The sequence below is a fragment of the Scardinius erythrophthalmus genome (assembly GCF_964197995.2).
Source record: "Scardinius erythrophthalmus genome assembly, chromosome: 2".
Taxonomy (NCBI): Eukaryota; Metazoa; Chordata; class Actinopteri; order Cypriniformes; family Leuciscidae; genus Scardinius; species Scardinius erythrophthalmus.
In genome coordinates this window covers 2,859,753-2,874,527 of record NC_138222.1, presented here as the reverse complement: position 1 = coordinate 2,874,527, position 14,775 = coordinate 2,859,753, and the positions used below count along the sequence as shown (strand labels likewise).

At 43.5% G+C, this 14,775-nt stretch overlaps 2 protein-coding genes across 5 annotated transcripts in view; one reads left to right on the top strand and one right to left on the bottom strand.

The window, feature by feature from the left end:
* The window catches only part of piezo1 (piezo type mechanosensitive ion channel component 1 (Er blood group)), a 158,170-nt gene extending 156,118 nt beyond the window's left edge, over positions 1-2,052 (top strand). Inside the window, exon 51 of the mRNA XM_081358792.1 lies at positions 347-2,052. Coding sequence (XP_081214918.1) covers positions 347-602 — 256 coding nt within the window. The 3' untranslated portion in view covers positions 603-2,052. The remainder of the gene's footprint in view (positions 1-346) is intronic.
* An 85-nt stretch (positions 2,053-2,137) lies between these two features.
* ctu2 (cytosolic thiouridylase subunit 2 homolog (S. pombe)) overlaps positions 2,138-14,775 on the bottom strand; it is a 42,055-nt gene continuing 29,417 nt past the window's right edge. The window contains exons 8-16 of one of the 4 annotated variants that reach the window (XR_014029637.1): positions 14,618-14,753; positions 13,570-13,701; positions 7,420-7,511; positions 7,227-7,327; positions 4,186-4,357; positions 4,025-4,091; positions 3,009-3,067; positions 2,528-2,626; positions 2,138-2,300 (exon numbers count right to left, since the gene is read on the bottom strand). Coding sequence is in view for 3 of the 4 variants with exons in the window: in XM_081358806.1 (XP_081214932.1) it covers positions 2,249-2,300; positions 3,009-3,067; positions 4,025-4,091; positions 4,186-4,357; positions 7,227-7,327; positions 7,420-7,511; positions 13,570-13,701; positions 14,618-14,753 (811 nt within the window). In the remaining variant the exon portion in view is untranslated. Of the gene's footprint in view, positions 2,301-2,479; positions 2,627-3,008; positions 3,068-4,024; positions 4,092-4,185; positions 4,358-7,226; positions 7,328-7,419; positions 7,512-13,569; positions 13,702-14,617; positions 14,754-14,775 lie in introns of those variants that run through there. The other 3 variants (XM_081358806.1, XM_081358807.1, XM_081358808.1) reach the window with 3 other exon arrangements.

Sequence of the window (14,775 nt, the reverse complement as noted above, 5' to 3'; positions counted from 1 at the left end):
CGGCCAATAACATTAAAAATTAACATATATCGGCCGATATCATTAAAAATGAACATATATCAGCCGATAACATTAAAAATGAACATATATTGGCCAATAACATTGAAAATGAACATATATCGGCCGATATATATAAAACATTGAAAATGAACATATATCGGCCGATAACATTAAAAATGATACCGATAACATTAAAAATGAACATATATCGGCCGATAACATTAAAAATGAACATATATCGGCCGATATCATTAAAAATTAACATAGATCGGCCGATGACGATATATCATGCATCCCTCTTTTTAATTGTTCCTTGCAAACGTCTCTCTCTCTTCTCCTCCCGCAGGATCATGGGTCTGTACGTGTCGGTGGTTCTGGTCATCGGTAAGTTTGTGCGAGGCTTCTTCAGCGAGATCTCGCACTCCATCATGTTCGAGGAGTTGCCGTGCGTCGATCGCATACTCAAAATATGCATAGACATTTTCCTGGTGCGGGAAACCGGAGAACTGGAGCTGGAGGAAGAGCTTTACTCCAAACTCATCTTCCTCTATCGCTCTCCAGAGACCATGATCAAGTGGACTAGAGAGAAGAATCAAGACTGAGAGTGTGTTGTGGGACTAGAAGCTTTACTGCTTTATATAAGTTGGATGAACAGCGAGTCTAAAGCCGTTTCTCCAGCGCTTCGAAGCCTCGATGGATGTTATCGGCTTCTTTGCACTCGGAGGTTTGATGACGAGGTCCGGTTAAGCCTCGTCTGTTATTCTGCCTGAACTGTGTTAAGCTTGAGAGTCAGCCTTGTGACTGATTCAGACGCTAGTGAACGCTGGGAGCGAATCAGCAGGACCTTCAGTGGAAATACAAACACTATTAAGAGTGAATCTCACTAAACTACGTCTGGGTCATATTTCACCACCCAATTACAGGGATTTTCATAGTAAAATAAGGACTATTAATACTTTTTTTCAAGTAGGACTATTAAGATTGTTCTAGAATACATCCAGATGTTTCTCAATTATTCTCATTACTATAGTACTTTTAAAAAAAAAAATCTAAATAAGCATAACTTAGAGGCAAGCCCAACAAATACTCAGTGATAAAGCAATGAATAAATATTCCACAACTGATAATTGTCATGAAAACAATGCAAATAAACATAAATGTTCATTTTTATTATGCAAAAATATCAAAAATAGTGCATATTTCTATTAATCATTGTTCATAATACATTTCCATGACTTTCTATGATTTCTGAAGCAAATATCCACGCAATCTATGTATACGTGTAAAATATTAATAAACATCCATGTTCAAATTTATCATAGCATGTCTTAACTAAAATCAATGCTAATTGTTTGCTTGCCATTTGTTTTAATAAGTACAAGCATAGCGTCACATGACTGGAGTTAGTGTAATATGTTTAACCGGTGTTATCAATCTATAATCAAGACTTTTCCAAAACTTTCTGGTTTATTACATTGTCCAAACCGTTTCCAGGCCTTTTTCTTTTGTAATTCCGTTGTGTAATGTTGAGGTGAGATATGACCCAGACGGATATTGATGGATTTTGTGAGATTTTAACAGTTTTTGTTCTGATACTACAGTAAAAGTGTTTACAAGCCAAAGTATCTTAGGATGAGAGACATTTAGTATTTCGTTCCTGGTTTTACAATTTCTGATCAAACACTTGAATCAAGAGAAAGCTACATGTTTGTTTTAGTGCCACAGTTTGCATAGTTTAAGAGCTGGGCTGCTGTGATGTGGGGGTGAGGACTCAACACTCTGTATTGTGTGTGTTAAACACACACGTGTGTAATCATGAGTGTGCCAGAGCTCATCTGTAATGCTGGAATAATCACTTCCACTGTATGGTTATGCAGAGAGACACAAACATGAACTCTTTGCTTTCTTTTTGTCTTCAGAAATCAAATGAGCCTGTAAAAAATCCTGCAGTTTGCTAAATTAAGAACTCAAGAATGTTGCATTATTAAATTACTGTACAAACAACTGAATTATTACTGAATATATAAAAGGTTATATTGATTTAAATGGCAGATATGTTCAAGTATTCTGTTTCTGATGATCAATATAATATAATACAAGCCAAATGTGTTCAAGTTAAAAAAACAACATGCAGATATAAAATGTTTAAAAATGTTTTTATTCACAAATGGAGACAAATAATGAAATGATTATAATGCAATACTTTAATGATACGGCTTTAAATATCACTTTTCAGACCAAAGATGCGCTAGTCGCCGTCCTCCAAAAGATACTCGCTGATTTCCATCTTCATCAAAGATCTGTGGAGAGAAACGGTAGACATGTTTCCATAAAAATTTTGGGATACTGCATAAAATGAAAAAATTATGGATGAAAATGCCAAGATTCACACACAAAAAAAAAAAAAAAAAAAAAAAAGATTCATCAACATGAACTACGCTGGAAAAACTTTTTCAGAATAAATCCTTTGATGCACATCCAAAAAGTCATGTGACATTGCGCGGTATGACGGCATAACGGGACTAACCAGCGGACCAATCGCATCACAGCATCTCAAAGCGTCACAGTGGTTCAGTATAATGATTCGTCTTTTTACTCGACTGATTTATTCCAGTTTTCACTGAACCTGAAGATACAAAACAAAAGAAACTGACGTATGTTTTTGTGACGGAACTTACCGAACATCCAAAACAACGCTCTGTCTGTATGTGTGTGTCTGTCTGTGTGTGTGTGTGTGTGTGTGTGTGTGTGTGTGTGTGTGTGTGTCTTTGTGTGAGTGTGTGTGAGTGCGTGTGTGTGTGTGTGTGTGTGTGTGTGTGTGTGTGTGTGTGTGTGTGTGTGTGTGTGTGTCTCGATTCCGATTCCCGAATCCTCATTTATTTCTCGTGTCTGGACAAGAGCATCCAGGATATTAGCATTGTGTGTTCCAGAGGAGGAGGAGAATGTGTGAAAAGGATGATGTAAACAATGACTAATTATTATTTAAGGTTACAGTGCAGCATTCCCACCTTTTCCTCCGTTTCTCTGCCTCTGTTCTGATGTAAGCTGGAAGAGTGTCGACAGATCCCTGTGGGAAGAGAAACATCAGACCATTTCTGTGTGTAGTTCACGGATACATTTTCTAACGTTGGGTTATTATTTTCCCCACTGTATGGCTCTTAAAGTGAACATTAATACACCTGTTAAAGGTGCAGTGTGTAAGTTTTAGTGGCATCTAGTGGTGAGGTTGTGAATTGCAGCTCTCAGTCTCCGGAGAGATAAAACACTTTATTGCAGTTCATATAGTTGCTTTACGGGTATAAAGTTTATCAGTTTAAGCACAAAAATAATCTTAATTCAAACAGAAACAGAATTATTTTTCTTACTCCACTGACAGATAATTTTGCTTTTTTTAAGCTACAACTCACTTAATTTTGATTTATTTCCCCGGCAAATGCATCTTGAATAATTTTTGTATATATATTTGGACTGGAAACAAGACACAAATACTAAGTAAGAAAATATTTTTTTGCAGTGCAGGCTTGTATTAATAGTGGATAAAAGCAAGATGACAACATAAGTTATAACCGTAATTAAACTAACTAAACTACACCTGTTCTATATACAGCATTTATTCTCTGACTCTGTATCATTATCCGACTCCGGGTCGAACTGAACGCCGCTACTGAGAGTTTCTGATTTTTTACTGTGTGAGATTGTCCTGTTTTGTTGCCACCAGTATTAGCTCTTAAAGCCCCGCCCTCTTCTTAAAAGGGGGCGGGGTGCAGCAGCTCATTTGCATTTAAAAAGAAACACACAAAAATGACGTGATTTTGCTCACACCTTAAAGTAGCAATTTCAACATGCTATAAAACATGATCTGTGGGGTATTTTGAGCTGAGACTTCACACACACACACACACACACACACACACACACACACACACACACACACACATCAGAGACTTATTTTACATCTTGTAAAAAGTAGCATAATAGGTGCCATTTAAATCTGTAATTTGATTTTCTCACTCATGAAACTCACCATGTCCTTGATCGTGAGTCGACAGCTGTAACACAACAGCGTCTTCAAGTCCTGATGTGCAGGAACCCTGGGACACATCCGGAAGAGCAGAAATAAGGGAAACATCACATCATCTACTGACTCGCCTTAAGATAAAACTTCAGAGAGAATAAATACGGCACCGGTTTGAGGAGCAGCCGCCGCTCCCACAACACTGAGCCTCCGCGCAGCGCAGTGCATCATGGGACACGTCCTGAGCCTCTGCGCAGCGCAGTGCATCATGGGACACGTCCTGGAGCTTGATCTGGGACAGCTGCTCGGACACCAGCGTGGCGTGGAAAGCAGAAGCTTTATCTGCAGAGAAACACAGGTTATGTCAGGCTCAGTTCTGGATCATGGCGGCCGTGTTTAGCTTTGGGCTGATCACCCTAATCAACATCAGCCGATCCACCCTCTAGACCAGGGGTCGGCAACCTAAGGCACGCGGAGGGTTAATCGCTGGCACACAAGCAAATGCGAGAGAAGTGTATGTATTTCATTCAGATAAAGTAGTCTAGTTTTATGCCGGTCAAATGCACTCGGGCTCCCCATGATTAACATCGCGCAACATCAGCATCACACGTGCACATGGCGAACGCACATGTAGCAAACCTCATGAATTACGGCCGTTTCACGCATATTTTTTTCGGCGTGCATGTTAATCAATGAGTGCATTCACACCGGGAGCAGGAGCGTCGCGTGAGCAGCAGTGAAGCGAGGGTTTCGAAGCCGAGTCTATTTCGTCTGCGCTGCTCACACTCAATTTAAAGGTGCCCTAGAATTTAATTAAAATTAAACGCTCACGAAAGCACACTTTTGATGGACAAAATAAATATGATTCCAAACAAAAGTGCCCAAAATGCACAGAATGTGCATGTCTAGTGTGTTTTAACAAGAACTGGATTAGGTTATGTCAGAATGTCAGTTATGTCATTTAAGACTCAAAAATATTTATATAAAATCTAAAATCTGCTTGTCAAATGCGTGTATAGTAGACGCGTCGCGCACAACTTTTAAAGAGACAGTAGTTATAGTAAACACGCTGCCGCTTGTCCTTAAAGGGATAGTTCACCCAAAAATAAAAAATTATCTCATAGTTTACGCACTCTAATGTTGTTCCAATCCTCTATTAATTTCCTTCTAATATTTTTCTAATATTAATATTTAGAAAAATGTGGCTATCCAAACAGTAGCTGGTCCCCATTGACATCCATAGGAGAAAAATATACTATGGTAGTCACTGGGGTACATCAACTGTTTGGTTACCCACATTCTTCCAAATAACTTTTATTTTCAACAGAAGAAAGAAACTTATTCGAGTTTAAAACAACTTGAGAGAGTAAATTATGATCATTTGAATTTTTAGGAGAACTATCCCTTTAATGTTAATAAGACAACAAAATGCAAAGAGAAAATCACTCAAATCACTTGACTGATAACTTTAATAGTAGCTTTAATAAGTATCAATGTATAATTTATACAGTGAAGTCTATGTTTTGTTTTATTTTCATATTTGTTCATTTAATTACTTTCTTCAATGCTACTGTTAAATACACCTACTGTAGCTGAAAACAAAGCACTGTTTATTTAATTTGTATATTAAGTTGTGAATGTGTAATGTGTATCTTTGATCTTAATATTTAATAACAAAGAAAATAATGACAAATATTTTTATCTTCGCCCCTGTCTGCCTTTTTTTATTTTTATATTTTGTTACCTAAAGGACCGTTCACACCAAGCACGATAACAATAAAGATAACGATAAACATAACTATATATGTATCCACACCAGCGACCGATAACGGTCTTTTTATTCTAAGCGCGCGCGCGCCCGGATGATCCAGATCCATTTTAAATGCGCGAGACCTTTAAATTAGAATGGATTCTGATTGGCTGTCAGTGTTTTATCGTTCGACAGCTGGAAAAAAATCGTTCTGAAAGTGATCCCAACGATATCGTTCCTCATATCTTTATCGTTATAGTTGTGGTGTGAACTCTGTTATTCTTTAATATGGAGAACGATTTTTAGAATTATATCTTTATCGTTATCTTTATAGTTATCGTCCTTGGTGTGAACGGGCCTTTATTAAGGCTTTGTTTTTAAAATATGGACATAAGTTTGGCTGTAATGCTAAGTCACAAAATAGTAAAACCAACATAAAAAGAATCGTGATAAAATCGTGAATCGTGATTTTCCTGAAAAAAAATCGTGATATGATATTTTTGCCATATCGCCCACCATCTTTCAAAACAATGAAAGTCAGTCGTGGAAAAATCACAGCTTTTTTTGCAAAGAGGGCAAGAAAGGATGACAGTGAGAGTGACAGGTAATATCTGTGTCTGATAATTGCAGTCTATATATAATTTGGAAGAGGTTTAAAATTGAATTATTATCAGCCACAGTCTGGAAGAAAATGGCCCCCAAAAAAAATAAAATAAAAGAATGAACAACCAAATATTAACAACGAGGAACAAAAGAAACAAACATCAAGGTATAGATATAAAATAAGTTGTAATCGCTTTCTTTTACTATCTAGCCTGACAGTGATCGTTTTTTCCTGAATAAATAGGTTAAGAAAAAAAAATCACAAACTGTTTCTTTGTATTTATTTTAAATTTAACATGTATTGTCAATATTGGGATTGCGGATCATGTGGGTACTAGGGTACTCTTTGCTGTGTGTGGATGACCATGTCGGTCAGCCACCACCGAAGACCAATTTTGACCCAGGAAAAACCCTGCATTATGAAAATGTAAAATGTTTGTGTATTTATATGAGTGTGTGTGTGTGTGTGTGAGTGAGTGTATATATATATATATGTATAAGGCTGCTGCTGTTATTCTGGATAACGGAAGAATGGGACGCAAGAGAAGAAAGTTTAACACTTACTTTAACAATAAAAACTAAAAATCTATAGTCAATTTTGCTTATGGTTTAACTGAAATCAAAGGTCAGAAGCAATACAATAAAGAGAGATTAAATGCATACAAATATTTGTTTTATTTAACATTTAATTATTGGAGTTTTGCGCATTATTCAGATTTTGCATTTCACTGATTTTATTCATTTTGAGGAATATTGAATCTTTTGTGCAAGTGAGATGAGTAAATGCACACTCACATTTAGTCTAGAACTACAATAACCATCATGTTCACACACAAACACACACACAGTATGACTCACCCACATCAGTGTCGAGAGCACACACACACAGAAGGCATTTAGACGCAGGTTCAGTGACTTGACTTTCAGAAGGTTTGACTGTGTGAAGCTTCTCACTCGTTCTGCAGAGGAAACATCAAGACAATAATTAAAGGTAATAAAAACTGAAGTCAGGTGTGTTGTTTCAGATGAGGATGAGGATGAGGATGAAGACCTGTAGATGGTGCTGACAGTGGAGGGGAAGTCCGCCTGAAGGTTGGTGACGAACGTCTCCGTCAGTCGCTGGATGCTGGCTTTATCCTGAGCCTGAAAGTTAAACCGCAGGGATCAAAGTCAAGTCCACAGTAATCCGGATACACTTGAAAACTCTCTCCGTCCACACAGTTAACAGCAATTTGGGTGAAGCCAGCCAATCAGATTGCAGCTTGCTGTTTTAAGAAAGCTCCCGCCATTTCTGCGTGCGATATGCGTTAGACGATCTGTGAACCGTAACTCAAGACAGCCGGTCCAGTTCCAGAGCGTCAGTGATCCAAATGTTTTGTAACATGGTAACTGAGGCTACGTCTACATTAATCCAGATACATTTGAAAACAGCGTTTTCATTTAAATACGCTCTCTGTCACACTAGCGTGTTCAGGCGTTTCAGTGTGGATGAGGAACTTTTGGAAAACGCCTGAAAACGCAATACTCACCTCATACTGCGCATGCGTAAAACCTCACAAAAGCTTACTGAGATGAGACAGATTTAAAGTTATAGCGCAATTCTTCTGGCAGGATCATTTTATTTATCGAAATATCTCATCATTCACTGAAGCGTCAGGTCGCACTCACTATTACATGTTTGGTCTAAAACTGCTCATGTTTCGCCGCAGGACAGCAGATATGAGTGAATTCTGTCATCTTTGCAGGACTGTGATAGGAAGAGTGTGTGAAGTAACAACAGTGTGAAAGTGAACAGCACATAACAGGCACAATACCGCTATAAACATGTCTATTGGTGCATGTGGCGAGGGGGGCGTGGTTTTGCTGAGTCTGTAGTGGGAGAGAGAGGACGGAGCAGAGCGGAGCGTAAGTAGGTCAAGTGCAGATGATGAACAACTGTGTCTGATTTCAGTAATTGGCGTGGAGAGACCGGATATAAGCCGGAGAGTGACAGAGAGAGAGAGAGAGAGAGAGAGACGAGCTGGGACCTCATGTGCTGCTGATCCTGAGAGAGACACCTGAAAGAGAATTCTGAGTTATTGTTTGTATTGCTGTGCATGTGCATGGTGAACGCGCTCTGTGCGCATATTTCTGTTAATCCGAAAAGAGTAAATAAAACGTGCGTCCCAGCTCCAGCCGACCCCTGTCTTCTTCCTTCCTTACTATTGATGAACTGAACCGTATCACAGTGGTGCCGAAACCCAGGAAGGAAGAAGATCGCCGCCGCCATGCAGTCCCCGTCAGGTACACCATTTGCGGACATCATCCAGTCGCTCGCCGGTCTTCATCAGGAGCAACATCAACATCTGCTGGCGATCAAGGAGGAGCAGGACAAACGCTTCGAAGCGCTCCTCCGATCCCAGCATGAAGACCGCGAGCTGTTCCGGAGCTGGGTAGACCGGGAGGCTCGGGCCATCCCCAAGGACAGTACATCTCCTCTGCCGCTCAACAAGATGGGGCCTCATGATGATCCGGAGGCCTTCTTGGACCTATTTGAGAAGTCGGCAGAGGCCCGGGGATGGCCCACCGGAGACTGGCCAATGCGGCTGATCCCCCTGCTGTCAGGAGAAGCGCAGGTAGCCGCACACCAACTGCCAGTCCAAAACCTCCTGGTCTACCAGGACCTCAAGCGTGCCATCCTGCAGCGGGTCGGTCGGACGCCGGAGCAGCATCGCCAGCGGTTCAGGACCCTGACACTGGAAGAGTCCGGCCGACCCTTCGTGATGGCACAACAGCTCCGGGACTCCTGCCGCAAATGGTTGATGGCCGACAGTAGCGACGTCGTGGATGTGATCGATCGTGTGGTACTGGAGCAGTTCGTGGCCAGGCTGCCGAGGAAAACTGCGCAGTGGGTCCAGTGCCACCGCCCGACGTCGCTGAACCAGGCCATCCAGCTGGCGGAGGACCAAATGGTGGCGTGCCCAGGGGTCGGCGACCCTCTACCATCTGCCTCTCTCTCTCTCTCTCTCTCTCTCTCTCTTTCTCCCTCTCCCTCTCTCTCTCCAAACCTGTTCCCCTTCCCAGGACCCGTGGAGGACTCCCGCCGAAACCAGCGCCCCGGTGGAGAGCTGGTTATCCGACGGAGCCATCAGCGATGCCCAGAGTTGCTTCCAGGGGAGGGAGTTCGACCACGGGATTCTTCACCCCGGCCCCTCCTTCACCGCTCTCTCCACGCCAATCGCTTGACCCGCTTCCTGCCGCCAGGGCGGCGGTAAAGTCTGGGCCGGCCTGCTGGCGCTGCGGGGACCCAGGACATTTTATTGATCGATGTCCAGTGATGGAGGTGGGGACATTGATCCGGGTCCCCGACGCGCCACAGGCTGCCCTCGATCAAGCTGGCCTTTACCAAATACCAGTGAGTATCAAGGGGGGTACATATCAGGCTTTGGTGGATTCAGGATGTAACCAATCCTCCATACATCAAAGCCTGATTCAACCTAGGGCATTGGATAATAGCCGCATGGTTAAGGTTCGGTGTGTGCACGGGGAAGTGGTGAGTTATCCTATTTTGCCTGTGGATATTCAATTCAGGGGAGAAAAACATAGAATAGAGGTGGCAGTTAATCCGCACCTCCGGCATCCGATAATTTTGGGTACTAATTGGCCCTCGTTTAATAAATTATTGGGATATTTATGTTCGGATGCCGCTTGGGAGAAAAGAGAGAAGGGTAGCATAGCGGTTGCACAGTTGGGAGAGGCTGAACCGGAACCTCCGGAGCCTGTTTCAGGGGAACAGAGCGCTCTGGAGCGAAACATCCTCCCTGAACGTGATGATTTTCCCCTGGAACAGTCACGGGATGAAACGCTGAAAAATGCCTTTGATCAGGTTCGCTCTATCGACGGTCAGCTTCTTCATCCTGAACAACCGCTCTCCTATCCTTATTTTTCAATTTTAAAAGATAAGTTGTATCGGGTAACCCAAGACGCCCAGACAAAGCAAGATACAACCCAGTTATTGATACCGAGAAGCCGTCGGGAAATGCTTTTCCAGGCGGCTCATTGTAATCCAATGGCCGGGCATTTAGGACAAACGGCTACACTAAACCGTCTCATGGCCCGTTTTTTTTGGCCGGGCATTCACGAGAACGTGCGCAGGTGGTGCGCGTCTTGTCGTGAATGTCAGTTGGTGAATCCACCGGCCACCCCAAAAGCACCATTGTGCCCCTTACCATTAATGCAGGTCCCCTTCGAACGAATTGGTATGGACCTCATCGGGCCATTAGAACGGTCAGCACGGGGACACCGCTTTGCATTAGTTCTGGTGGATTATGCAACGCGGTATCCTGAGGCAGTGCCTCTTCGCACTATTTCTGCTAAGAGTGTGGCGAGTGCACTGTTTCAATTAATCTCCCGGGTGGGGATTCCGAAAGAAATCCTCACCGATCAGGGCACGGCGTTTATGTCACGTACTATTCGCGAGCTGTACGAATTACTGGACATTAAATCGATTCGAACAAGTGTCTATCACCCACAGACAGACGGGCTGGTCGAACGGTTTAATCGCACGTTGAAATCCATGATTCGTAAGTTCGTACAGGAGGACACCAAAAATTGGGATAAGTGGTTAGAACCCCTCTTGTTCGCTGTACGGGAGGTCCCGCAAGCCTCCACGGGGTTTTCCCCCTTCGAGCTTCTCTATGGACGTCAGCCCCGTGGGGTGTTAGATGTCCTTAGAGAAACTTGGGAGGACGGACCTTCTAATAGCAAAAATGAAATTCAATATGTCATGGACCTGAGAACAAAACTCCACACTTTGGGGCGGCTGTCAATGGAGAATTTGTTACAGGCACAAGACAAGCAGAGTCGGTTGTACAACAGGGGGGCTAGACTACGTCAATTCGCACCGGGAGATAAAGTACTTGTATTACTCCCTACTTCTAGTTCAAAGTTACTCGCAAAGTGGCAAGGACCCTTTGAGGTTACACGGCGAGTTGGTGATCTCAACTATGAGGTAGTTCGAACGGATAGGGGTGGAGCACATCAAATATCTCACCTCAACCTGCTTAAAAAATGGTCGGAGGCGGAGTCAGTGATGCTGGCGATGGTAGTGAGTGGGGAGGAGGATCTCGGTCCAGAAGTGAGTTCAAAATCTCAATCCCTCGCTCTGGCCCCTGGAGGAGACCACCTCTCACCCTCGCAGCTCACTGATATAAAATCTATACAAGCAGATTTTGCTGATGTGTTTTCACCCCTGCCTGGCCGAACGAATCTCATTCAGCACCACGTTGAGACTGAGCCGGGCGTGGTTGTTCGCAGCCGGCCGTATAGATTACCAGAACACAAGAAAAAAGTAGTTCAGAGTGAATTAGAAGCGATGTTAGAAATGGGAGTAATAGAAGAATCCAACAGTGACTGGGCGAGCCCGATAGTTTTAGTGCCTAAAACGGACGGCTCAGTGCGGTTCTGTGTGGATTACAGAAAGGTGAATGCTGTGTCGAAATTCGACGCATATCCAATGCCTAGGGTTGACGAATTGCTTGATCGACTCGGCACTGCTCGTTTTTATTCGACACTGGACCTAACTAAGGGTTATTGGCAGATCCCCTTGTCTCCCATGACCAAAGAAAAAACCGCTTTTTTACGACGCCGTTCGGATTACACCAATTTGTTACCCTTCCGTTCGGGTTGTTCGGGGCTCCGGCCACCTTTCAGCGTCTGATGGACAGAATTCTCCGGCCGCATGCTGCATATGCCGCTGCATACCTGGATGATATCATCATCTATAGTGGTGATTGGCAGCGACATATGCAGCATTTGCGGGCTGTCCTGAAGACGCTGAGAAGGGCTGGGCTCACGGCCAATCCGAAGAAGTGTGCAATTGGGCGGGTGGAAGTAAAATATCTGGGCTTCCACTTGGGTCATGGACAGGTGCGTCCACAAATTGACAAGACGGCAGCAGTTGCGACCTGTCCGAGACCCAAGACCAAAAAGGAGGTTAGACAGTTCCTGGGGCTGGCAGGTTATTATAGGAGGTTTGTACCTAATTTTTCGGACACCGCCAGCCCGCTGACTGATTTAACTAAAAAGGAAGCACCAGATAGGGTCCAGTGGACGGAGCAGTGTCAGCAGGCTTTCACCCAGATAAAGGCTGCTCTGTGTGGCGGTCCGCTCTTAAATGCTCCTGACTTTTCTCTCCCCTTTATTCTACAGACAGACGCGTCGGACAGGGGGTTGGGCGCTGTCCTGTCCCAGGAGGTGGAGGGTGAAGAGCGGCCGGTGCTGTACATCAGTCGAAAGCTCTCTAAGAGAGAGACGATGTACAGCACCATAGAGAAGGAGTGTTTGGCCATCAGATGGGCCGTTCTCACCCTTGGCTATTACCTCCTGGGGCGGGAGTTCACCCTCTGTTCGGACCACGCTCCCCTGCAGTGGCTCCACCGCATGAAGGATACCAACGCGCGGATCACTCGTTGGTATCTAGCTTTACAGCCTTTTAAGTTCCAGGTGATCCACAGGCCGGGTGTACAGATGGCTGTGGCTGACTTTCTCTCCAGGAGGAGGGGGGGGGAGGCTGCAGACCGGATGGCTCCCCGGCCTGAGTCGGGCGGTGGGGGTATGTGGCGAGGGGGGCGTGGTTTTGCTGAGTCTGTAGTGGGAGAGAGAGGACGGAGCAGAGCGGAGCGTAAGTAGGTCAAGTGCAGATGATGAACACCTGTGTCTGATTTCAGTAATTGGCGTGGAGAGACCGGATATAAGCCGGAGAGTGACAGAGAGAGAGAGAGAGAGACGAGCTGGGACCTCGTGTGCTGCTGATCCTGAGAGAGACACCTGAAAGAGAATTCTGAGTTATTGTTTGTATTGCTGTGCATGTGCATGGTGAACGCGCTCTGTGCGCATATTTCTGTTAATCCGAAAAGAGTAAATAAAACGTGCGTCCCAGCTCCAGCCGACCCCTGTCTTCTTCCTTCCTTACTATTGATGAACTGAACCGTATCACAGTGCAATATGCGTCACATGACTAAACTTACGCCATTGTTTTTAAATACGCGAAAACGGCATTTTCAAATTCATCCACTTTGGAGAGCATTTTCAAAAAGCTGTGTTTTCATGAATAAAAACACCATCTCAGTGTGAACGGGAGGCCAAACCGGAGAGAAAAAGATGTGTTTTCAAAGGAAAGTGTGTTAGTGTGTTCGGCCTTGGCCTGATGATGAACGCTCACCTTGGTCTCCAGTCCCGGGATAAAGACCGAGGGAACGTGAAACATCCGACAGTACGCGGCGATCTCTTTAGAGGAGTAATCCCTCATGGGCCGCACGATCACCACATCCCCGAACCGAGGATCAGAGAAACCCTACAAGACCAATCGTGTAGATCTGAGACCCTGGACCACAACACCAGTCACATGACACGCACAGGTATATCTGTGGCGATAGCCAACTATACAGTGTATGGGTCAAAATTATTGATTTTTCTTTTATGCCAAAAATCATTAGGATATTAAGTAAAGATCATGTTCCATGAAGATATTTTGTACATTTCCTACCGTAAATATATAAAACATGTATTTGTGTGAGTGAATGCTGCACAATCGCCAACATAAATGAACAACTTTAAAGGAGATTTTCTCAATGTTTCGATTTTTTTGCTCCCTCAGATTCCAGATTTACAATAGTCATATCTCGGCCAAATATTGTCCTATCCTAACAAACCATACATCAATGGAAATATTATTTATTCAGCTTTCAGAAGATGTATAAATCTCTTGTGACTGGTTTTGTGGTCCAGGGTCACATAGATTTCCGATGGTATTTGGTAACACTTTAGTCATTACTAGTGTGTGTTGCCATGATCTTCACTTTAGAATATTGATCCAATTTATTATTAGTTCATTTAGAAAGATGTAGTAACACTTGATTCATCACTACCTTATATTATACATTATGCATTATTAATATTAATTATGAACCTGTATATAGGCTAGTAGTTCTTATAGTCTTCAGTGAGGTATGAATAATAGTAGTTATTGATTAGCTAATAGTGAACCACCACATTCAGCTGAGCGCTATTACTTAGTGATTTGTTAATCAGAGTTTCTTGTTAGTTAATATTTACTAGAATGTTAATAGTGCGTAACTCATTTGTTCCTGTGCAGTTCTTCATTAATGAAGGAACAGTGTTATAAAGTGTTACCTATAAATGATCATTCATATATTTCAGTGTGAGCTCTAAGGTCCACCTGAGGAACCGTGGGCTCAGTGTTTCCTCACCGTGTCGGACGCCAGCGCCGCCCCACGACCCAGAGCGATGTTACTCAGCAGCTTCACTGCCAGTCGAGAGCAGCTCTCCCCCGTCATGACCTTGGAGAAGCCGTTCTCACGGGCGACGTGCAGGATCAGGTGCTGCCTGTACGACACACACTCACACA